General features: G+C 54.3%; 1 protein-coding gene across 2 annotated transcripts in view; it reads right to left on the reverse strand.

The window, feature by feature from the left end:
• Window positions 1-24,239, reverse strand: part of FBLN2 (fibulin 2) — a 100,895-nt gene extending 76,656 nt beyond the window's left edge. For both annotated transcript variants that reach the window (XM_019718395.2, XM_019718394.2), the window contains exon 1: window positions 24,104-24,239. In XM_019718395.2, coding sequence (XP_019573954.2) covers window positions 24,104-24,122 — 19 coding nt within the window. In that variant the 5' untranslated portion in view covers window positions 24,123-24,239. The remainder of the gene's footprint in view (window positions 1-24,103) is intronic.
• Window positions 24,240-24,563: the final 324 nt, after the last annotated feature.

Consider the following 24,563-nt stretch of genomic DNA (forward strand, 5'->3'; position numbering starts at 1 on the left):
GAGAGTAGGAGAGAAACTGAAGTGTTGATTTCCCCACCCCTCTCTCCTTCCCTCCCAGGCAGGGGTTGGTGGTGGCTGTATGTACCCCCTCCTCCACTGCGACAGCTCCTGTTGGGTGACACTGTTGGATTCTAAGAGCTGCCTCTCCCCAACCCCTGCAGGCCCAGGGTGCAAAGGGCTCCCCACCCACCCACCACTGCCACTCTAAGAGTTAGCCCACCCCTTATAGGGTCCCCCCAACACTGCCCACACCTCTGTTCTAGGTCTCTTCATTAACCACTCCTTCCATAAACCCTGTGAAGGCCCCCCATTTCCTGCTGGGACCCTGACAGACACACACACACGTGAAGACCCCACCGAACTCAAAGCCAATGATTCAGTGTACACAGAGCAGCAAGGCTGGGCCTTAAAAATATAACATTAAGCAAAAGTGAAAAACAGAACAAGACAGAAAGCCCAACACCATTTAAGTCAATTAAAACTGCACACACCCACTTGCAAAACACAGGCAAATAAACAGATGCACACAGAACATATATGGAGTCTGCCTGTAGTGAGGAAGGGAATGTGTTGGGAGCAGAGATAGAGGAACCAAGTAAGAACAGGACCCTGCGGAGACCAAGACAACAGTGTGATACTCACTAAGGAGTGTAATTCACTCAGCTCTTAGCTCCTGAGGCCTAGCTGATAAACAGAAAGAATCCCATACTGAGCCCCTCTCCAAGCAGGACCCCCAGCAGCCTCAGGGAGGGCTGGGGCCAGGGGGGAGAGCCTTCCTGCACCTGACTCTGAGGTGGAGCATCACCACACCCAGCCAATCACAGAGCTCATTCCCCCTGATTTGCTGGGACTGGCTGAGGGATGGGCCTGGGACCATGTCTAACCAATGAGAGTCAGAGCTGTGACCACTCCCGCCAGGCACGCGCAGAAGGCATGCTGAGCCCCTCTACCAGGCCTGGCATCCTCTGTCCGAGTGTCTAAGAGCACTGGGCCACCAGGGAAGACAGGGGACCACCCTGCCAGAGACATCACATGTGGTCGGTGCACTCCTCCTGGTCACTGTGCTGGCGTACGAGTGAGCCTATTTGGGAGACCCTCTCCACAAGGAGGCGGGCGAATACCACTTAAGTCCCCATTCAATGCCATGTGGAGCTGAAGACAGGGCCCGGCCTCACCCGGCCTAAATTCCTAAGCAAATTACATGACTACAGCCACTTTCAGCCTCCAAGGGTCAGGGCAGATGGTTAGGCAGCAATATGTAACCAGAACCACTGGGATCTAAATCAGCAATTAAAATCAGCTCATCCAGAAGAGGGACATTTCTGTAGGACAAATGCCCGCCTCCTTAGCGCATAGGAAAAGCAGGAAGAGAAGCTGCTCTAGATTGAAACAGGCCTGAGCTATAACCATCCAGTGCCGGTGGGATCCCTGATGGGACCCAGCATGAACAAACCACTGAGAGAGCGACACCAGGGCTAACGGACGGATGCCAAGAACGGACTGACGACAGACAGCATCACAGAGCACCCGCTCCTTTTCTGTGATGCGTCAGCCTGGCATTTTTAAAAGATTAGTATTTTAAATACCATCATGTCTACAATATGCTCTAACATACTTCAGCATGAAAAATAATCCAAGGTAAGACGCTGTGAAATGTAGGGTGTCGGGGGTCCTTTCTGGTCTTCTGTTTTGGCTTGTCACTCTCCATAATGAAAAGCCACAAAGGCAGTCAGTGTCTCGGTGAGAAGGAAAAATGGGAGTCACCAACACACAGAGTCTGGGGGCATCCAGCCTGTGGGGAGTCTCTGACTCGCAAGCTGAAGATCCAGAGTGGGCTCAAGGCAGGAGCGAAAGGCAGGTTAACGTCCAGTACGGGCTGTCACAGCCTGGGTGTTTGCTGACCACACCCCTGCTGTGCATAGGAGCAGTGGGGGATCTAATGGAGTTTGGAGTTCAGTTCTCAGGCCATCACTTAAACAAGACAGGGCAAAGGAGGGGGACGACACACTCAGTAAAGGTCTCTTCCCAGAGAGCATCGGCAGAGCAGGTGGCTGAGTGTGCTATGTGGAGACATGCCCACTCTCCCACAGCCCCCACCACGGGTGACTGGGGACCTCTGGGGTCAGGACGCAGGTCAGTGTGGCCTGTCAGTGTCAGAGGTACCTCAGCATGCTACTCAAACCTCAGCAGCCTTCACTCACCCTGGCTTCAAGCTCCTCTCTCTGCCACCCTCACTACTGCCCACCCTCACCCCAAAAAACTAAAACAATCCCTACAGTAAGGTGACACCATGTCCTTTGATAAATTAATCTCACCCCCAGCCACAGCAGGCCCCAGATGAAAACTGTCGGGGCTGGCAAGGCCACCTAGTGCCCCCAGATGGCCCTGGGAGCACAAACGCATCAGCAGTACCAGTACAAAAGTGGGGGTTTGCCTTACGTGACTTTGAATCACAAGGTAAGGAAACTCTTCCTTTTCCCAGCTCTCAGACCCTTCAGATTCTGACAAGAACAGGCTTGCCAGAGCTGGCAAATAAAAAGAGAAGACATGCAGCCACAGTGCAATTTCAGATCAACAACGCATAATTGTTCAGTGGAAGCGTGTCCTGGGCAGTAGTACTCAGAACACACTTATTCATTGTTCTTCTGAAATTCCAATTTAACTGGAGTCCTACATTTTTACCAGGCAACCTTAGATAAGAACAGTCTCAGGTTTGTGCTGGTATGGCTTGAAAACTTTTTAAATATTTGCAGGGGGTCTCTCTTCTAAACAAGAGGCAGCTACATCAAAACATTGGGATTTTCAAACAGCTGGGAATGACAGAAGGGAAATAAACATACAAGACACTTGTTGACATACCAGTTACAAACGCACAAGTAATCAGGACCACCTGGCCTGTCCGAGCAGCTCCCAAGGCAGCACGTCCCTGGCTCCTCCCAGAAGCCTGCCTCACACACTGACCCCTGCCCTGTGCCCCATGTCCCAGCAGAGAGCAATCACAAACCAGCTGCTAGTCTGTTCATAGACCATGTTTGGGGGACACATGGTACTTTGGAAATTAGTTGCTGACACTATAATACTGCAGTGTTATTAATGTTATAACCTTTAAAATCAGGACATTTGACACTGAAGCTGGACTCCCAAGTTCTCTGAGAAAATCCGAAGGTAGGGCCACAGCAGGGCATCACTGGTCCCCCACGACTCACGCTCACTGTCCACGGCTATCACTGGGCTCCCTGGTCCTCTCTATCCTCCTGAACCCTCCCAGGCCTAGCTCCTCTTGTCCACACCCAAAGGACAGACGCCCAGCGGAGGTGGGAGCTCCTGCTCCCTCCTGCCCAGGGTCACCTGCTGAATGTCCAGGTTTCCTGGGTTAGAACCTGCCTCTTCTCTAAGTGGCGGACTCTGAAAATTCTGCCCCTTCCAAGGAGCCTACTCCTACCCAAGCGGCCTGGCAGGCCTCAGTATGCCAGCCACGTCAGAATCCAGTGGTATCCCCACAGCCACACAGGGCACACGGTAAGGGGACTGTCATGTGGGGCGGCCTGGGGGTCTCTGCTCCCGCTCCCCACACAAGAACGCAGGCTATGGTGAGGCCAAAAAGGAACACCCACGGAGCCATAGGTAGGGGAGTCATACCACTATGGTCTCACTGGAGGCTGGGTTCACTGGACGTGCGACCTGCTGTCCGTTTTTCTGCCACCCGACCGACGACGCTCCTCCACTCTGCTCTACTCTGCTCCTCTGCTCGGCTCTCCTCTTCCGCTCTCCTCGGAAATCCTCCGTAGCCGCAGCAGTTACATCAGCGGCCAATTGGCCAACTGGCCACAGCCGACGGCCAATCAGCCACAGCCGACGGCCATTCACCACCCGAGCCAGCACCCTTCCACGTGAGGCCGAGAGCCTGTAAACTACTTTCTGGGGCCCTGTCCCCACACTCCACCCCTACAGGGTCTCGCCTCATAATCTACGCGACAAACATCTTCTGCGAGGGTCCCTGTGCCGTATTAGCCTACTGACACCTACGGACGAAAAGCAACAGTAGTCTTAGGAACCAACAAAGGCAAATCCCTTCCATCTGGGAGGATACATGTTAGCTTTTTGTCCTGGGAAAGGAGGGTCGCTGCCACTGGCACCTTTCCCGGTTTGTGGTACCAGACCTTTATGGCAGTGCTTGGGGTCCCTTGCATAGTTTCAACATGTAACAGAACAGGGGACCCCATAATAGGCCATAGTGAGAGCACATAGTTTCCTCGCAAAATCATCCCGGTATCGGGACCTCTGTATACTACAGTCACTTGCAGTGGCCACTCAGCCACCACCCCTGGCGTCACTTGCAAATCATGAGTCAAACCGGTCCCCCATGGGGCTATCAGGCCCAACCATCGACAGTGGGGGCTTTTGACCTGCCAGAGCCAAGTCCATTACATAGTGATATGTCCCCAGACGGACAGTCAGACGATCCATTAAATCATGAATTGAAGGCACTGCAGCGTGCAAGGGTGGCGTCACCTTATTTAACTCCCTATAGTCCACAGTCATTCGCCAGGTCCCATCTGGCTTCTTGACAGGCCATACTGGGGAGTTAAAGGGACTGTGCGTTGGCCTCACAATACGTGCCTTCTCCAATTCCAATATTGTACGACCAACCTCCTCCTGTCCTCCTGGCAGGCGGTACTGTCGCACTGTAACCACGAGCCAGGGCTGTGGCCACGCTTGAGGAGGGTGGTGAGCATGCCCGCGTGTCACCACTTTCACCACCCGGATCCGGAGACGGAACTCTCCTACCGACGTCTGTAAGCTGAGGCCATGTAGCACGTCCACCCCTAGAATATACTCCGGAACGGGGCAGACATAAACCTTGTAGGTACGAGGAGGGAGCCTTCCTATACCCAGTGGTAAGGAAACGGCTTTCACAGTGACAGTTTTTCCCCGTAGCCATCAATGCAGATTGCTGGTCCGGGGAACAGTTCTGGGTTCCCATAAACGAGACTGCAGTCAGCACCAGTGTCAACTAGGGCCAAAACCCTCTGCACATTCGAAGGGGACCAATGTATGGACAGTTCCACGTGGGGCCTCCGGTCCCTGCTCGTCCCCTCTGACCGGGTTCCTTGGCCCCACCCCTAATCAAGCTGAGAGGAGTCGGCCTCAAGCGGCTGCATGAAGTCCTGGAGGGACACGGGTCGCGCTTTCCCAGACTCCTCCTTTATGTTTCTCTGGAATTGTTGTTCCAGACGCAACTGTTTCCAAAGTTCAAGCAGGAGTGCATTGGGTTGTCGGTCTATTTTTTCCTGATCAACCCCTGCTGCCACGAGATCACGCCACATCTGTGTGCGTGTTACTCTCTGAGGCCCGCGACCTCGCCCCTTTACCTTTGGTTTGGGCTTCCAGGTCTCAACTGTGCGGACCTCCTGTCTTAACTTCCTTCGCCTCCGGCTTTCAACATCCCCTAGGGTGGCCATGGCAGTTGTAACTTCATGGATCCGTCGCCCTACATACGGTGTAAGAATAGCAACCAAGGATCCAAAAGCACTCGCAGGTGCAGTATCCAAAACCAGATCTCTCATGCTGGCAGTAAAAAGCTCGTCATCTGGGCCCTGCATGTTGAGGTTAAAAATAGCATGTCTCATACCCATTTCACAGATGATTTGAGTAAGTTCCGTATATGACTGCCATTGACTCAGTGTCTGGCAGCTCGCCAGCCTGTCCCCATACGGTGCGTACCGCAGCCGTGAGCCACTGCATTAGAGAATGGTTGCCCTGGTCATGGGCCAACCTATGGCAGTTTTGTAACCTTTGTCGCAGGGACGGATGCACTGTCACGAAGGCTAGCTTTTCCATCTCGCCTGGGGAGCAGAGAATGCTGTCTGCTCCCTCATCCCATAAACGTAATAGCCAAGCCGAGACTGGCTCTCCAGGGCGCTGTCTGTACTGCCTCCCCAGCTCCTGCAACTCAGTGGGAGTGTATGGGGTGTAGGTCGTGAACTCAGTCACAGCTGGGTTGCCGGCAGCAACGCCTGGGTCCCAAAGGTTGCTCACGTTTTACCCTTTGCTTTAAGATTGGCCGGGCTTAGGGGTTGGGAGCTACATTGTCTCCACTCGCTTCCTCCGCCTCTGCCTCAGAGTCTCCACCTTGGGGCCCCTGTTCTAACAGGTGGACCCGGGCTTCTAGCGCTTCCAACCGGGACACCTGGTTCAGCACCTGGGCCATTTCATTAGGCGCCTTTTCCGTGTTGAGACTCAAGGCCGTGAGGAACATCCAGCCCACGCGGCCGGCTGTAGCCTTCTCCTCCTCCGGCAACCGCTCAGCCAGAGCCTGCAGGGCCCTCTCCACACTGGCCGGAGAGCCGTCCATGTCCTCCCACCCCTCCTTGGGGGTCCAACTCCTGAGAACAGTGGCCACCGGGCACCACACAGTGTGGGGGCCATACATCCTCCTGCCCAGAGTCAGACGCCATTCCTACCTGGTCGGAATCTTGCTCACCGTGCCAGGTGTCTGAGTGGGTGGAGGCCTCCTTGTAAGATGTCCACAATCCTCGGAGCCTAAGGCCGCAGCAGATCAACAAAAGGAGGACAACGCCTTCTATGGCCAAGAAGGTGGTGTGCCAGCTGGAGGCTCGAGTTCCCAGGCAGACCGTGCCTCCCGTTCCCGGTGTCGCTCCTCATGGGCCTCCTGAGACTGCGTTTTCACACGCACAAACTGCTCTACCACCCCTCGGAGAGCCTTGGCCGGCGCCATACCCTGCACGCTGCACCATTTGTCGTGCGGGGTGGCCTGGGGGGTCCCCACACAAGAACGCAGGCTATGGTGAGGCCAAAAAGGAACACCCACGGAGCCATAGGTAGGGGAGTCATACCACTATGGTCTCACTGGAGGCTGGGTTCACTGGACGTGCGACCTGCTGTCCGTTTTTCTGCCACCCGACCGACGACGCTCCTCCACTCTGCTATACTCTGCTCCTCTGCTCGGCTCTCCTCCGTAGCCGCAGCAGTTACATCAGCGGCCAATTGGCCAACTGGCCACAGCCGACGGCCGTCCACTACCCGAGCCAGCACCTTTCCACGTGAGGCCGAGAGCCTGTAAACTACTTTCTGGGGCTCTGTCCCCACAGGGAGATACAGGAGTGTGGGGACAGAGTCCCAGAGAGCAGTTTCCAGGCTCTCGGCCTCACGTGGAGGGGTGCTGGCACGGTCGTGTAGCCCGTGCATGCGCAGGACGCATCCCTACGTAAGCACTTAGGTAACCAGCTGGCCGTCAGCCCCTGTTGTTCTATACACTATGTATGTAACTGCCGTGGCCACGTTAGCAAGTGTGGATGTTTCGAATTTTGCAAATCCTATGTCCTGTGTCTCGCCCGGCCGCCATCAAGACTGTGGTGCAGAAAGACCCCTTGTTGGGGTATTGGCGGATGTTTGCCTCTTGTATCTCGACCAGCGCCTCGAGAATATACTTGTGGTATGAACCCTTGACCTATGGCTCCCTTGTCTTTTTTCTGGCCTCAGCAAATCCAAGAGCTTGCAGAGTCAAACTCCTGCATTATAAGGAGTTACATACACACTGTCTTAGCCCTGGACCCCTAGGAACAGAGCTTGGGTTGCGTTCCTGTGCTCATGCTTTACCGGAGAACTCGAGAGAGACGGGAAAGAGGGAAGCAGAATAGAGGAGGGCATGAAGCTGGGCAAAGATGGGGCCTCAGCTGGAGCCTGGAGCCAGTCTGGTCCCGTGGGGAACCCAGCAGCATGACTGGCACCCCAGGGCTCATCCCACTCACAGGGACATCAGTCAGTCACTGGCTATGGACTGAGGGGTGGGAAGAGGGAAGCATGACCTCCCAGGCATGTGGGGGAGGCTACTCCTGTGGGCCCAGAGCAAGCACCTGGAGAAGGACGAAGGTGTGAGCACGAGCGCCAACACCTGGGGTGCTGGGGGAGGGGTGTGCCACCGGGGGGGGGGGGCAGGCAGGGCACCAGCAGTGATCACACAGGCTGCCACACGAACACGAACACACACACATACACACACACACATACACACACAGGCAGTTTGGTCCTAGAAACTCTCCCAAAAACTACTTTTAATTTATAATTCAGTCTGTGTTCACCCCAGGCTCAGAAAGGTAAAAAAGTAACGTATTAAAATAGTGTTTGCACACGCATGTTCACAGCATGATTCACAACAGCCAAGAGGTGAAGGTAATCCAGTGTCCACGGGCAGGTGAATGGATGGGCAACATGTGGTTGTGGGGACAGAGCCCTAGGGAGCAGTTTCCAGGCTCTCGGCCTCACGTGGACAGGTGCTGGCTTGGGTAGTAGGTGGCCATCAGCTGTGACTGGTTGGCCATCAGCTGTAAACAATTAGCCACTGATATAAATGTCATGGCTACGCTAGGGGGTTGGTTGGTTGGCAGAGAAGCAGATAGAGGATTGCGGCTAGCGAGTGGGGTTAGCAGCCACGGATGGCAGATTGTGGATCCTACTCCCTGTGTCTTGCCCGGCCACCAGCGAGACTGGGGTGCAGGAAAACCCCTCGTTGAGGTACTGGCAGGTGTTTGCTTTTGTGTCTCGCCCGGCCGTCAGAGAGAATACAGTGGTATGACTCCCCCATTTATGGCTCCGTGGGTGTTCCTTTTTGGCCTCACCATGTCCTGCATTCTTATGTGGGGAGCGGGAGCTGAGTCCCTGCATTACAGTGGTCCATCCACACAAAGGTATATTATTCAGCCTTGAAAAGGAAGGAAATTCTGACACACACTACAACATAGATAAACCTCAGGGCATTATGCTCAGTGAAATAAGCCAGACACACAGGACAAATACTGCATGATTCCACTGATATGAGGGCCCTGGAGTAGTCAGACCATAGAGACAGAAAGTAGAATGGCGGCTGCCAGGGGTGGGGGAGGGGGAACAGGGAGCTGCTGTTCAATGGGGACTGAGTTCCAGTGTTGAAAGATCAGAAAGTTCTGGAGAAGACAGTAGCGATGGATCCACAACAATGTGAACATATTTAATGCCACTAAACTTGACATTTAAAAACGGTTAAAATGGTCAACTTTATGTTTTGTATATTTTGCTACAATTAAAAACACTCATAATACATGTTTACTATGGAGTCAAAAGCGAATAGTCAAAGAGCATAGAGAGGACAAGAAAAAAATTGTCCTTAAGACCCAACAGGAAACAGGGCTGCTCCTGAGACCTCCCCTTAGTAGTAAGCTTCCTGGCAGCCAAGGCCAAAAGGGAAATTTAAGGGTGCCACAGTGCTCCTTGTTTGATAAGAGGAAGTCATCTAGGTCACTGGGAAACGTACACTTGTTTTTGGCACAAACTGTTAGGAGGAATTTTAACTTGATCAGTTCATATTTATAACTATCACTTCCCCAGGGCTGACACAATGCCAAACACTGGACTGAGAATTTCCAGGGGTTTTTATTTTCTTTAGCCATGCTCTATAGATAAGGAAACTCAGGCCCAGAGGAGGCAAATGATCTGCCCAAGGTCACAGCACCAGTACAAGGGGGCGGGGATCTGAGCCCCGGTGTCTAGCTCCGGGAGTCCTTCAATTTGTCCATGTCTAGTGGGCACCTGCGAGCCTCCCAGCTCCTGTCACTGGCACTGGGATGTTGGTGAACAAGACCAACAAAGGTCCGATCTGCGTGTGGCCAACATTCCAGGGGAAGGAAGAGATAAGAACAAATCAAAAAGACAACATGGGCCCTGTGAAGGACAGGGACAGGGGCACCCCTCTGGCAAGACCGTCAGAGCAGGCCTCACCGAGGAGGGGACACTTCAGCTGAACCTTGTCTGGAAGACACATGGTGGCTGGCAAAGATCTGGGAAATGGAATCCAGTGGAGGGAGCAGCACAGGCAAAGACCCGGAAGCAAGAAGCAGCTTGACACATTGTCACTGGCACCAGGGAACAAGGAAGAGAGGGACAGGACGTGAGGGGAGGAGCAGGAGGAGAAAAGTCAGGTGAGGGGACAAGAAAATCAAGGCAGGAGAGAAGCTAGAAAGAGCAGTAAGAGCAGTTACCCGTTTCCAGTACCCCAGACCTCAGCAAAGTACCCAGGAAATTTAGTAGACGTTGTTCCAGCAGGGTGGTGGGGCCACCGCTAGGCCACAGCACAGTGGAAACTCAAGAAGGGACTGAGACACCCCTCTCAAGAAGTCTGAGGAAGATTCCAGTCATATAAAGTACAAAACCAAGTCAAACCTAAACAGTATCACTTAGGGAACACGAATGCAGCAGGCAGGACCAGAAAGCCAAGCCGCGTGGTAACTGTCCAAGTCGGGCAGAGAGAGGCAGGTTGAGAACAGGGGAGCTGGGGGTGGGGCGGGCGGGCGGGGGTCCTCCTGATTCTCCCAGGTGGGGGTGACGCCGCAAGGCATGTATGCTTTCACGTACTTTTTGTATGCGTGCTTTCTCACAATAAAAGAGACTTCTTACAGAAAATGAGAGCGAATTACAGTAGTCTAGAAAAAGGAAACAAAGGCCAGAGACGGTTTCAGCAGAAGAAATGGAGAGGAGGGAGGGAGGTGAAAAGTGGTCACAAATCATCAAAAAAAAGTGATGGAGTTTGGCTTCTGTCTTTAAAGTCAGATTTTCCTTCAGTTCCCTGTGGGCAAAAGTTTGAATAACTGACGCTATCCTTTGCAAAAAGTCAAGTCAGGCCATGAAGGGTGAGCTACATCCAGGGCAGGGGGTTTGTGGAAGGGCCTGAGCAGGTCAGGCCTGGGGTGAGACGGGCAAGGCAGAGCACAGGCGGGGCAGCCTGAGGTCTCCAAGGAAGAGGGAGGAGCTGCGCCCTGAGCACAGAGGACACTGGGTCTCAGCAAACACTGGGTACAAGGTACTGGAAAGCAGCGAGGTCCCAGGTGGAACAAAGAGGGTGCCTGGGGCCCCGTATCCTCAAACGCTCATTGGCACCTGTGGACCTTCAACGGGTAAGCTCATGAAAACAAAACACTGGGAAAAATCACCCTTCAATTGGAATAGCCAGGTTTTTCCCTCTCCTCCCTTAAAAAAAAAAAAAAAAAAAGAGAGATGAATAAAAAGGTCCTTAAACCCTGGGTGAGAGCTGACCCTGCATATATAATCACTAATCTCATTAGCAACACAAGCAGGTGAAAAATTACAAAGATGAATGTCCATGACTTACAATCAACCTTTGGGAAAAGAAAATGTTGCTTCTGGCACCAAGAATGAGCTGATATTTTCCTTCCCCGCAATTCACGACTTTGGAAAGAGGAAACACTCCTAGGGTGGAGTGATGAGAAATGGCTGTAGCAGCAGCCAAGACTGAGCTCACTGCTCCCCCACCTGGCGTCCCCATGCCCCCCACCCAGCCCCAGACGCAAGGGCGTCACTCCCTCGACCTCTCCCTCTCTCTGTGAAACCCTGAGGCACCCTCCATCCAGTCTGCCCACAGTCCTGCCGCTGGGCACTTCCAGCTCATCTTCCAGCTCCGCTCAAAACCCTGAATGGTTCCTTGTCCCCTCTGGTCCCTTTGAGAGCCTGAGCAAAGCTACGAGGGACAATCTAACGCCCTCAAGAAGGGACTGAAGACACCCACAGAAGGAAAACACAATCATGACATGACGAGAGTCGCTATGGGGTATGCTCTGACCACCATCATATATCCACGCTCCTTCTAAGCACAGCCCCTGGATTTCATTCTGAGGTCCACCAACTCCCTGTCCCCCATTCAGTCTCCTCACTCCTCCCACAATGTCGCAAACTCAGCGATGAACACTGAGCCCATCTGAGTGCATGAGAATCAATTCAGGTGGGTCCCTGGGCAAACGGCCTCTCTCTTTCCCACTGTGTTAGACACGAGATGATTTATCACTGAGGATCCCTGAAGCCATCTTGTTGTCAGGTAGAGACTGTCTGAGGCTGGAGCAAACTCAAAAAAAAAAGAAAGAAAGAAAAATCAATAGGTGGGAAAAAGAGAAACAGAGTCATCGTGATAGCTGTTGAGCACCTGGATCCAACCACGCCTGAAGAAATTAAAAGAACTAAACTTTGCAATGACATAAACCCATTTTGTTTAAGCTAACTTGGACCAAATTTTCTGTCACTTGTGAGCAAGAGTCGTAACAGACATATGGACATATAACAAAAACAGCTGTGTACCACTTTAAGGGTACACAGAATCCCCGGAGATGACTTGTGGGCCCCGGTGGAAGGTCCCTGGCCCAAGGATAAAGTGAACATTCAAAGTTCACATAACAGTGACATTCAAAGTCCTTCACTATCCTGCCCCCATGCATCTTTCCTAAGCCATTTCCCTCTGTTGCCCTCCACGTGTCCAATTCCTGCTAAACGGGAAGACTCTAGTTTTTGACCCCTTATCTTTGTTCATATCATTATCCCAATTCAGGATGCCCTCCATTCTAAATCTCTGCACACCTAAATTCCACCCCCTACTTTAAGGCCAAGCCACAAGGATGGGTGGCTGGATGAATGGGTGGGTGGATGCCAATGGATGGATGGAAGGAAGGGCGGGTGGGTGGATGAGTGGGTGTGTGCAACGGATGGATACGATGGATGGTGAGTGGACAGATGGCTGGAAGGGTAAGTGGATGGAAGGAAGGAAGGGAGGGAGGGATAGATTAGATGGGATGGGATGGCATGGGATGGGATGGGATGGATGGATGATGGTCGACAGACAGGTAGCAGATGGAGGACAGGTGGATGAGAAGATGAATTAGTAGAAGGGTAAATGAAGTGGTATGTGGATGGATAGTTGATAAAGACATGGATGGGTGAACAGATGAATGGTGACTGGATCGTGGATAAATGGGTGGGTGAATGGATGGCAGATGGAAGACGGATGGATGGGAAGGCGGGTCAATGGATGGATGAGTAACAAGCATATGGATAAATGTCTGATGGATGAGCAGGCGAGTGGGTGGAGAGATGGGTGAGGAGATGGAGGACGCATGGATGCCAAGGTGGGCTAACCAGCGGGGGCATCAGCATGGGGACGACCGGCTGAGGGATGGCTGGGTAACTGGGCAGGTGATGGGGTCAGAGGACAAGGGGTGCACGAATGGTGCATGAGTACATAGGTAGGTGGGCTAGCAGGGGGTTGAGTGAAGCTACAAACATTCTTGAAACTCAGTCAGTGGTCTTCCCAGGCCCCCTGGAAAAACCCAGAACAAGGCCAGTGCTCTCCCACAGGCCAGCCTCTCAGACAATTCTGCACCACAATGAACACCATAAAAAGCACAGCCCTGGAGCCAGACGGGCCTCACTCACAGCTCAGCAGAGCCGCCTCCCACAGTCCGACCACAGATCAGACACTCTGGCTCTCTGGGCCTCATTCTCCAGTACGTTAAATGGGAAACACGGATGGTGCTTCTCCTCCCAGGGTGCTTTGGGATTCAATTAAAAATCAGAGGCTAGCCCAAGGCACAGTACAGTCAGAGCTGACAATAATTTCTATCCTATTGAAAAAAATTGCTCCAGGGCCTCCTCTCATTTTATAAGACTAGGAAAATCCTGATATCAAAAGCAGACATGGATACTACAAGAAGGGAGAAGTATAGGCCAGTTTCACTTACGAATCTAGCTGCCAAGTCTTAAATAAAATATCAGAAAATTGAATCCAGCAGCATATTACAGGGATAATAATATACCGTGCACAAGTAGGGTTACCTCAGGAATGCAAGGGTAGTTCAATATTAAAACATCAATACAATTCAATAAAAGAAAAATTCTATGTGATCCTCTCACTAGATGTTAGAAAAAAAGGTATTCAATAAAATTCAACATTTTGTGATTTAAAATCCGAGAAATGTAATCTTCTTCTGGCAGAGGACTATCTACTAGGCTCCTGTGGGGGTGCTCCCTGCTGAGCAGGCAGAGAAAGGTTCACCCCTCTCCCCTGCCAGAAAATAAATGGGCTTTTGGGGGGATTTACTGGCTCCCCGAGAGAACACAAAGGTGGGATTTCAGGGGCTGCGGCAGGCCAGTGGGAGATAAGCTTTGGGGTCCACCTATCCTCCAGAACCTCCCAAACGTTGGCTCGGCCCCTTTCACCCCTTCTTCAGCCCCTGAAGTTGAGTCCAGGAGTGCAGTGCAGAGTCTACCTATGCTGAGAAACCAGCAGGAACTGAACTGCTCCCGGGAAGTGAGCACAGTCCGGGGGCCTGGACCAGGTTCTCACCCGTCTCTAAGCTCAAGCAGACATTCTCCTGTTTTCTTTTCTCCTCCTCCTTTTGATGCAAGAGGTTTTTTCAAGGGAAGCTTAAAGACCAGAGTCCTTTCTATAAGAGATGCAGGTACTTATGAGTCAGAGAGAGAGACAGAGAGAGAGAGACAGAGAGAGAGAGAGAGAGAATGAATGAGTCTGGGTGTGTGAAGGCATGTGGGCACGTGAGTGGGTATGGCGTAGGTGTGCACATGGAAGGTATGTTTAAGTGTGTAAAGCGTGGGTATAACTGTGTGAGACTGTGTGAGCAGACTGTGCATGTGAACTCTAAGTGTATATGTAAGAGAGCGTGTGCATGTGAGGTGAGTTTCAGCATCTGTGAGTGTGTCAGTCTGTGTAGTGGTGGGGCACGCATGCACACACAAGCACTGGGCCAAACTCTCCTGGCAGGGCCCCGCCCCTTCTCCAGCCCCAGCTGATGGGCCACGGCTCCCCACTGCCCCGACCACTCCCACTGCCTGGACCACGCTGCCTCCTGGGTCCCTCCATGAGTTGCTTCCGGCCCCCTGGACACATCCCTGGCCCACCTCATACACAGCTCACCGGAGCCCATCCGCTCCTCCAGCACCACTTCTGTGGGACGTCGGTACAGACAGCCCTCAGCTCCTGAAGAGCCCTGGATGGGCGCATTCTGCTGTCAGCTGCGTTTCACAGTTCCTGAGCCCTCCCCTCTAGACACCAGATGCCCATCACAGGCTGGGGCTGGCAGGCTCCTGCCCTCCACCTCGAGGTGACACCTCACACTGACTGATGTGTCTGCCTGCTGGTCTCCCTGACTGGCCTGTGACTCCTAAGACAGAGGTCCTGCTCTCCTGCTCAGCCCTAACCCAGGGGCAGGCCCATGGGGACACTCAAGAAAGCTTCTGGTGCGTAGGTAGAAATGGGTGGATCAATTAATTTGTGTGGCCGCAGCACAGGGCTGACCCAGACGTGCAGTGAGTTATAAATGTGAGTGCCACCAACACTCATCCCCAAAGGGCCTTCATACATGGAGAAAAACTTGCCTGAAGCCACCTAGCGAGTACGCGGGGAGCCACACAGTAACCCAGGGCACAGCCACCCTTACACAGAAACTCTTACCTCACCTGTCCTCCTTTTAGCCTCACAAGGCCTGGGATTCAGATGGAGGGGGAGGGACAGGGACAGGCAAAGAGAAACTATATGAGCCAGGAGACTTCCAAGCTTAGGGCGGGCACATTTAAATCATTTTGGGAGAATCAAGCAGGCTCAGAGAGAAAGGCAGAGACCAAGGAAGGAGGGTGTGAGGCAGGACGGTGGCACTGGAGTCCCCAGCTCCAGCTTCCCTGGGTCCCCACATCACTTGTCCTTCCCTGAGGACGCAGGGGAACCACTGTGAGGGCTGGGGTCCAGGCCGTGGACGGGCTGCCGCGCCACAGGCAAGGAAGGGCCACTTCTCCCACCCCAGGCCCAGGAACCATCACCACTCTCGGGGTATAAATGGGTCAGGCACAGCTGGCCTTGGGGTCATGGTGGGTACATGTCCAGGACAGACAGCTAATATCACAGCCTTCCCATCCCCAGCAGTCCATTAAACGAGTTTCCTGCTCTCATGAAAACATAAACTCAGTTCAAGAAAACAAGTTGCAGAGGGAGGGTGAGGGGACTGGAGCAAACTTCCCTCACATGGTCCTGCAGTTAATTAAGGGCCAACAGCCACGACTGTGGGTGTTACAGGTACTGCCCATGAAAAGTAATATTAATGAACTCCACTCACCTGGGCTTAGCAATTGAGTTTACAAGGCACTTTCCCATCTGGCCAGGCCTAGCTCCCCACCTCCTCCACGCACTGGGCCCAGCCTCACCTTGCCAGCCCGCACCGCCCTCTCCTTCAGAGCTGGAGCCCTGGCCCTATGCCCCAGCCAACCTGCTGCCCCTGGCATGGACCCCAGCTGCAGGATGCCCCTGGCTAAGTCATCTTCACCTCCAGGGCTCTGCACAGGTAGCAGGAAGGGTGCGGAGCTGGGGAGCACAGGGGACAGCCCCAGTGCCTGCATGACAATGGACATCAGCCACTACCTGAGAACCAGGGTCATAGTTTTGGAGAAGACATTCTGGCTGGAGGGGCTTCAACCTCCTCTCCCGGCCCAGCCCAGCAGGAAACATGCCAGAGGAGGGTGCAGAAAGTGGAAATAGTCCCGAGGAGGTGTGTGACAACCAGCCCGAGGGGCCTTTCCAAGTGGGGCTAGAGGTAAGGACGCACAGTGAGGTCAGAGCTCAGGCCAAGCCCCGTGATAAGGAATGACCCCTGTACATTTTCTTTCAACCAATCACAATCACAGAAAACTCCCAGTGCCTAAACACCTCCCTGATACGCACCAACCTTCCTTTTCAACAGAGACAGGGCAGGGCCCGCGGGCTCCAGGCTGGGCAGGGAACAGAAGGTGGCGAGGATTCAGGCCTGCTTTGCAGCTCTTGCCTTTATTTTAAAAGGTATTGCTGATTCAGGCCAAGTGACCCTGATTTCTATCTACAGCTGTGGTAAAAGGACTCCTTTTAAAAGAGTAAGTACACCAGGGGGAGGATTTTTAAAAATACATTTAGCATAATGTAAAGGCATGGGAGGTAGGACAACAGATGTGATTATGCTAATAGCTGCTTTATCAGAAGAGGAAGCCAACACCCACTAGATGCTTCCCAAGAAACAGCAAAAGCTCCCCTGGGGCCTGCCTCTATCAGCCCTGCAATCAGACCACAGCAGCAAGGGACCCTGGGGTGCCCAACAGACAAAGGGGCAGAATTAATCTGCTCTGAAGATCCACAGGGGAACAGATGAGCAGCACTGACCTACTCGGGCAGCGAGGACCAGGAAAGCTGACGAGTGACCAGCAGTGGTCTGAGGGAGTGGAGACAGGCAGGGGTCACGGAGGGTACAGTGTGGTTGTGCCTTTGAGGGTCTGCATGTGTCACGGTTTCCTGAGCCGGTCCTGGTCCTCAGGTGTCCTTGTCCTGCCTCTCCATGGTCCCCCTCTGCCTGTCCGGTGCATTCCCCAGTAGGCCACACTCTCCTGTTCAAAACCCGTCCCTGGCTCCTATTACTCTGACTACAGGCCACAGACTCATGGGGAGCTGGGGAGGTGTTCTCAGGGGCCCAAGAGTTCTCTACCAGAATGTTTTTCAATGCTGTGTTTTCGTTGTGAGGAGATTCTAAGAAGAACAGAATTTTCTGGATCACCAAAAGCTTACTTGGTGACCAAATACAGGGCTGGGCATTTAGTGCTGGGATGGGGAGGAAAGAAGAATCTGGGAGGCTTATCAAGCAAAGCCTAGGGCTGTGTCCCCACCTCAGAGCCTAGGGCTGCCTCTGCAGGCAAGGGCCTCAGCAAAAGTCCCAGGAGATGTAACCATGACTGTCAATAGAACCTAGTACCATGTATTCACTAAGCACCATACACTTGCCAAAGCCACACTTGGGCCTTCTCAGTCTTCACACCATCCCTACCAGGTGGGCACTACCACTAGGCCCCTTTTACAGATGGAGAAGCTGAACCTGGGAAAGAAAACCCTCATTATCCAGGATCATGTGACTCTGGCCATGCAAACACACCAGTGGCCCCTGTGCTTCCCACACACCAGCTGGGCCCTCACCCACTGTCACTCCACACTTCAGAGCCCTCTTCCCACATTCCAGGCCATTCGTGGGGACCAAATGACAGCAGAACCAGTAGGGTTGTCCCCAACCCACAGATGAGGAAACTGAGGACCCTAGGAGGTGAAGTGGCCTGACACCGGAAGGGCCTACCTGAGGCAAAGGTCTCCTGTGCCTGCAAGCAGCCACCCCACTCCCCGAGCACATGGGGGTCCACTGCCCGCCACCGTTTTGGCCAGGCCTAGACTCTTAGGTCCCCCAGCCCCAGTCCTGCGCAGGCAGGCAGCACCACTTCCTCTCCGGCACTGTAACTCGGGCGGGGTCACTCTGGCCTACAATACAGCCCCCCACAAAAAGCCAGACTCCCCACCCTCGAGGAAGGAAATAACCTTTCCCCAAACAAGTACTTTGATTGGAACAATCTCCATATATGAGAAGGCAGAGGCAGTTTCGCAATGTTTCCAAATTCCAATAACTGTGAGGACAATGGTACAAATGACCCATGGCTTGACCTGGGAGGGTCCCTGGAAGGGGACCAGCCCAAAGTAGGTGAATTAGTGATGTGTGCGTGCCAGCAGTACCCTGTAATCAAAGGGCAGCCCACCCAGGGTAGGACCTAGAGGTGAACATACCTGGCTCCCACTCCAGTTCTTCCTCCTCCTAGCTTCCCTCCAACCCACCTCTCTGAGAGAAGCTAGGTTTTCTCCTGTCCCTCCGTCGCCCTCCCTCACCCCCTACCTTCTTATCACAATGCCAGTAGCTCTTCCTCCGGGAAGCCCTCCCTGCTGACCACCCCCAGGACCTTGGCTGGATGCCTCCCGGCTGCCAGGGCCTCTGGGCCCTAACCAAAGCATTTCTGAACCTCCTGTGTAAGTCCCTGGAGCCCTCAGGACGGCCATGGGAGGGACCACGCTAGGGGCCACTGCTAGCACTGTGTGTGTGAGAGAAAACCCAAGGCCTTGGTCACACATCCCTGGTATGGGTGTCCAGGGAGCCACTAACCGGGCTTTCCCTGGCTGCTCCCAGCAACTCCTGGTCAGGGCTGTTAACCCTTCTGGAGGGACGCCACGACGCCCCACTGTAAGGCCTGGGGTCCTGTGGGTCCCAGCCTGCTCCCCCTCCACACACACACCCAGCAGGGGGCTGGGCGGGAGCTTTAAAATCTCAGTCCTCACCCCTCCCCAGATTGAATCCTGATCACACGCAGAATAAAATCAAACCCCAGACCCAGCCAAACCCCTGAGCGCCCCCTTGTTCACAGGGGCCCTGTCCTCCAGCCGCTCCTGGTCATTTGCATGTGCTGTGCCCACTCCCTGGCCTTCTCCACTGAAGCCAGCATCTGCACCACTGGCTTCTCCGACACTCCCCCTAGCACAGCCCCACCCCCACTCTCAGCCCCAGACCAGCCTGTCTGCTCTTCCTGGCAGGCACAACCAGCAGAGGACACCACAGTGAGCACCCACTGTCTCCTGTCTCTGTCACCCACCCACCGGAAAGCAAGCTCTGCTGGGGAAGAGGACATCACCTTGGTCACTGCTTCGTCCCCAGCAATTGGAACAGTGACCAGCACCCAGTATGTTCAATAACTATCTGTTCAATGAATGAATGGTCTCATTTCCTCCTTCCAACAACCCTGCGAGATACAGGTTATGGCACCCATTTAGAATGAGGGAACTGAGGCTCAGTGGGGGGGGGGGGTATCACTGGCCCAAAGGGAACACAATCTGTGAGTGGCCCAGCTGGGTCTGAACCTTGCAGGATACCAAAGCAGGGACTCCCGCCCCCCTCTGCTCCAGGCCCCCTGGGATCTGGACCTGTGGCTTGTCTCCCAGCCAACAGACTGCAGAAACAGGCTCAGGACCTAATGGTAAGTGCTACGATGCCCACCCAAAGGAGAGCCAGCAGTCAAATCACCAGAGGAAACACACCCACAGGAAGAGGGGGAGAAAGGGTGGATTTTTCTTTTGTCTACTTGCCAAACTTTGCAAAAAGTGACTTTGTTACCATCTAATTTTAATCACAGTGGAAACTTTTGTATACCAAGCCAGGAAGAACTCAGCCTGCTCTACCACAAGGTCAGTAAAGCAGGGAATTTAAAAACCATCCTTAAACACTTCTACTTACAATTCACAAATGAACAGTCACTCACCAACTGCTCAGCTGCTTTTGAGTTCAGTGTAATGTTCTGAACAGGCAATACACTAGCCTGGTTCAAAAACCAGAAAATATAAAAAGGCACACAATGGGAAGTGTCACCTAGCCTTGCACCCTTGTCCCGGACCTGCCCCACTTCCTCGGTAACCACAGCTGACCAGCACAGGCGGCTCCTCCCAGTTCATTTACGCACATCCAAGCACACGGGAATTGACATTTATTTTACAGTGGTAGCATGCTTTCCACACCATTCAGCACCTTCTTTTCTTGCCTTAGTGGATCCTAAAGACCTTTTCATGAGCGCACCCTCACTTTTCACAGCTGCATAATGTCTCATCATTAGGCTGTGCCAGCATCTGTTTAACCAGGGCATGTCGCCCTGGATCTCAAATGTCTGTTCACAGGCCTCTGTTCCCCATCGGCCTGTAACTTCTTATGGGTGAGAACTACCCCCGGCACAGGGCCTGGCACAGGGCTTGCTCTGATGAATGGTTATCAGGCAGCTCAGAACTTCTGCCAACATCCTCTCTACAGGGGCGCAAAGCTTGATCTTGCAAGCTAGGGAGGGTGTCTTAAAACAAATCATACGTCATGGCTCCCTGGCTCAAAACTTTGCAGCACCTTTCAGTCTCCGTGCCCCTGCCCCACCTGCCGTCCTCCAGCTGCTCTAGCCGCCGCACTTTGTTCCTTCACACATACCAAGCAAGGTCCCATCTCAGGCCCTTTGCACTGGCTGTGCCCTCTGCCGGGCATTCTCCCTCACCACTCCATCTCAGCTCAGACATGCCCCCCTCACAAGGACCTCCCCTGCCCACCAGATTTGGTCGCCCTGCTGGCTTAAAAGCTCCTTTACAGCATCTACACCTGTGGGAAATTAACAAATTCATTTCTTTGTTGACCAACTTACCCCAGAATATAAACTGCATGGGAGGAAAAGACAGCGTCTGTGCCGCCCACCACAAGCTCCCTGCTCAGACCGTGTCTGGCCCCACACGTGACTCCCACCCTCCGCCCAGGGCAGCCAGGCTCCTGGAGCAGCTCCTGCCTGACAGCAGTAACCCTCCTGACCCTCGAGGAGGTTGTGGGCTGGCAGAGCACAGCGCCAGGAGTCCTGTCACAGGCCGGAACTGCATGCCAGGGCAAGGCCTTCAGGGGGGTGCCCCTGAGAGTTCACGAAGCCAGAAAGTAAACCTCCAGGAGGTACATGGAAGAGGCTGGGCACTGACCACCATCCCCAAGTGCCATGTGCTACTGAGAGGACTGGTCCTCAGTCAGTCAGTCAACAAACCTTCAGGAGGCCACACACCATAGGGGCCTTAGCTCCCATGAACTCAGCCTCACTCACGCACATGGCAAACAAGAGCAAGCAGAGTCGTGGGAACTAGGGCTTGGAATAACTGTGCGGCTGCGCCACCCCTGCCACCCATCAGAGTGTGAGCCAGCCCTCCTCTTCCTGAGTCCCTCCTTGTGAAGGCTCTCATCCACAAGAACTACCAGGGGCTCACCGGGAAAATGCTCACCCCCACAGCCCCCAAAGGCAGGGCAAACATTGAATCTGATGTCCAAGAGGACACACCACAATGCCCCCGAGGCCATGCAAACTCTAGAGTCTCAGAAGTGTCCATCCTGGTGGTCATGGGATCACAGTGAACTTGGCCATCAAGACCAGAGTAGGACACTGCACTGGGCTTTCAGGCCAATTCAAAGGAAATTCAGTAGTCATCTTAGGCCCTGAACTTAGCTCCACCTTGACCTCTGCCCAGAACACAGTTTCATCTCCCTCAGCTGTTGTACAAGCATGTATTAAGCACCTGCTGTGTATCAGGCATGGATCTGGCTCAGGGAATTTGCCCAGAGTCAATGACACCAAGTACTTCCTCTCATGGATACGTGGAAGGGAGGCAAAGAGCTTGGCTTTACGGTCAGAAAAAAAGTAGGTTGAAATCCCAGCTATACCCTCTGCGTGCTGGGAGACCCCTTCTGAGCCTCTGTTTCCCCATCTGTCAAGTAGGGGTAAGAATGTGACCTTGCAGGAGCAGTGACAAGATCTGGGAAGGAAAGCAATGGATGAGGCCTGGCTTGGAGATCACTGCCCTCCTCGCATGGGGCCCCCGGGCCACTGTCTCCTACAGCCAGGCAGAAAAGTGCCTGCTGCCATCACGAGATGCCCTGGGTTCAGGTCCCTGGCGTGCCCTCGGTGCTCTGATGACTAAGACCTTGAATAGTACGAGGCTCCTTCAAGGCTTCCCCAGCCATGGGTGAGGGGACTAGACTACACCCACTTTGGGGTGGAAAATGCAGCAAAGACAGCCCTGTCTACACAGCAGGCACAGCCAACACAGAGTCCTATGCAGGCCAGGCAGGAGCCAAGAATGTGCAAGCAGGCTGGGTGGGGACTGTGGCCAAATGGTGCTCCTGCCCCACCCCCAGTGGCAGCAGGAGGGCAGCACCAGGCAATGGACATCTCCCAGGGATGTGGACCCCAAGCTGCCAGACCTTGTGATTTTTCAGGAGAAGACGGAAGTCCGCACTTTTATGTGAAACCTGCCAATTTGTAAATGCTGGCAGCTAATTAAATTTTTAAAAATAATAATAACATGGTTAAGAGCCAAACACAACATGCAGGGCCAGCCACAACCAGGGCTGGCAGGTTTGCACGACAGGAATAAGAGTTTTTGACTTCATCTATTCCCTGCCTAGTCCCAGATCATACAGCTCTGGATGCAGGAGGGGAGGGGAGGAAATGGAGGGAGCAATGAGGGCAACAGTTCCCAGTCCCTGCCTTCCTCCTGGGGGGATCTTCACCTCCATGAGCATGGGGAAGGGGAGGCCCAGAGCCCCAGTCACTCACCCACAAACACACCCATCGAGGCTTGCTTACCAAGGGGCTCTAGATGATGACCAGTACCCAAATCTTACTTTTCTTTTTCTGGCCTGCCACACGGCAACACCTGGAGGCTCAGAGCAGCTTTGGACTAGTCCAAGAGGCCGCCACAAGCTGAGGTGGGGCAAGACCTCAGGACAGCAAAGTAGGGAGGGAGGGCACCCCTGCTTGGGAAAGTGGGGAGGGGGAGAGGGTGCAGGGGGCGATAAGGAGTGAGAAGGCTGGCAGAGTTGTCCCACCCCTGCAGGCTGAGCACTGCTCTCTGTGCTCCCCACAGCTACCACCTTAAGGGAGTGTCAGCCAAAAGCCTCCCCCCACCCCAACTCCCACCGCACTCAGGAGAGCCCCAGGAGGCAGACTGTGTCCACAGAGGTGGGGGGCTGGGAAATGAAGTTGTTAGCATATGTGACTGTACAAGATTCATAGTGTGTGGGGGCCTGTTTGTGACTCCAGGTATGTGAGACATGTGTGAGACAAGAGACATGCGTGTGTGACAGACACATGTGTGGCAGACATGGGTGTTAGAGACGCACATGCGTTTAACAGAAACACAACTTTGATAAAGAGGCACGTATATCTGGGAGACACTGGTGTGCAAGACACGTGTGTATGGAGTGTGTGTGCGCAAAAGGGCCAACTGTGAGGAACGCAAACATGTGTGAGAGATGTGGCGTGTGTGTGGGGGGGTGTTCTGAGAGCTGGACTAAGAGACCAGAGGAACGGAGGGACAGAGACGGCAGCGGGTGCGCCCATGCAGTGTGCAGAACTTCTGGCTACCGGTGTGAGTGCGTGTGTGGCAGTGAGTGAGGCTGGGTGTGACGCGGGGGTGGTGCCCCACCTAGGGTTCCAGTCTTCCCCTCTCAGGGAGGGGATGGTGGGGAGTGGGGGTGGTGGTGACCGGGCCTCGCGACCTGCGGGGCGGTAGTGAAGCAATGGGACCAGGCTGGGGGCAGGGGGGAGACCGCTGGCGGGACCTGAAGGGTGGGGGGACCTGCCGGCGGATCCCTAGCCCCCGACACGGCGCCAGCCTAAGAGACCGCATCTCTCCAACGGGCACCGCGCGCTGCGCTCGGGCGCCGTCCCCGCGGCTGGGATCTGGGCGCGCGGCGCGCGTCCGTGGAGCCACCGAGCCGTCGGGGTGTGTGAGCGCCCAGAGCCAGGGACGGCGAGCTGCGGCTGGCCGGGACGCGGTGCTGGAGGGAAGGGGGAGCCAGGGCCGGGGTCCGCGCGAACTCACCGCGGGGCGCTTCGTACATCCGTCCGTCACGGCGTCCGTCCGGTGGCCCGTCGGTGCGTCCGGAGCCCGTGCGCCCCGAGCTGTGCGCGGCGCGGGGCGGGGCGGAGGCGTGGAGGGGCGGGCCTGAGCCGGCTCCGGGCCCCTTCCCCTGCCTCCGCCTCCGGGGCGGGATCTTGGCCGGGAAGGGGTGAGGGGTGGGGAGTGGGCGGCCTGGCGCCGCTCACTCCAAGCTGAGAAGTGCAAACCGTGGCCCAGAGATGGCAGTGCGGTGAGTTCGCCAAGCACCTCGACCCCTTCCCTGCCCCCCCATTTCCCCGCCCAGTCTAAACTCTGAATTCCAGATCTGGCACAGCTGCCCTCAGCTGGGGGTGCTTTGACCCTACCACCCCAGCCAACCTTGACGTCAGTGTCCCCACCTGGAAAATGGGCTCAGAAACTCTGAGCGCGTTGGGAGGTCTAA

Source organism: Rhinolophus sinicus, linkage group LG01 (assembly GCF_036562045.2).
Source record: "Rhinolophus sinicus isolate RSC01 linkage group LG01, ASM3656204v1, whole genome shotgun sequence".
In the NCBI taxonomy this organism is placed as follows: domain Eukaryota; kingdom Metazoa; phylum Chordata; class Mammalia; order Chiroptera; family Rhinolophidae; genus Rhinolophus; species Rhinolophus sinicus.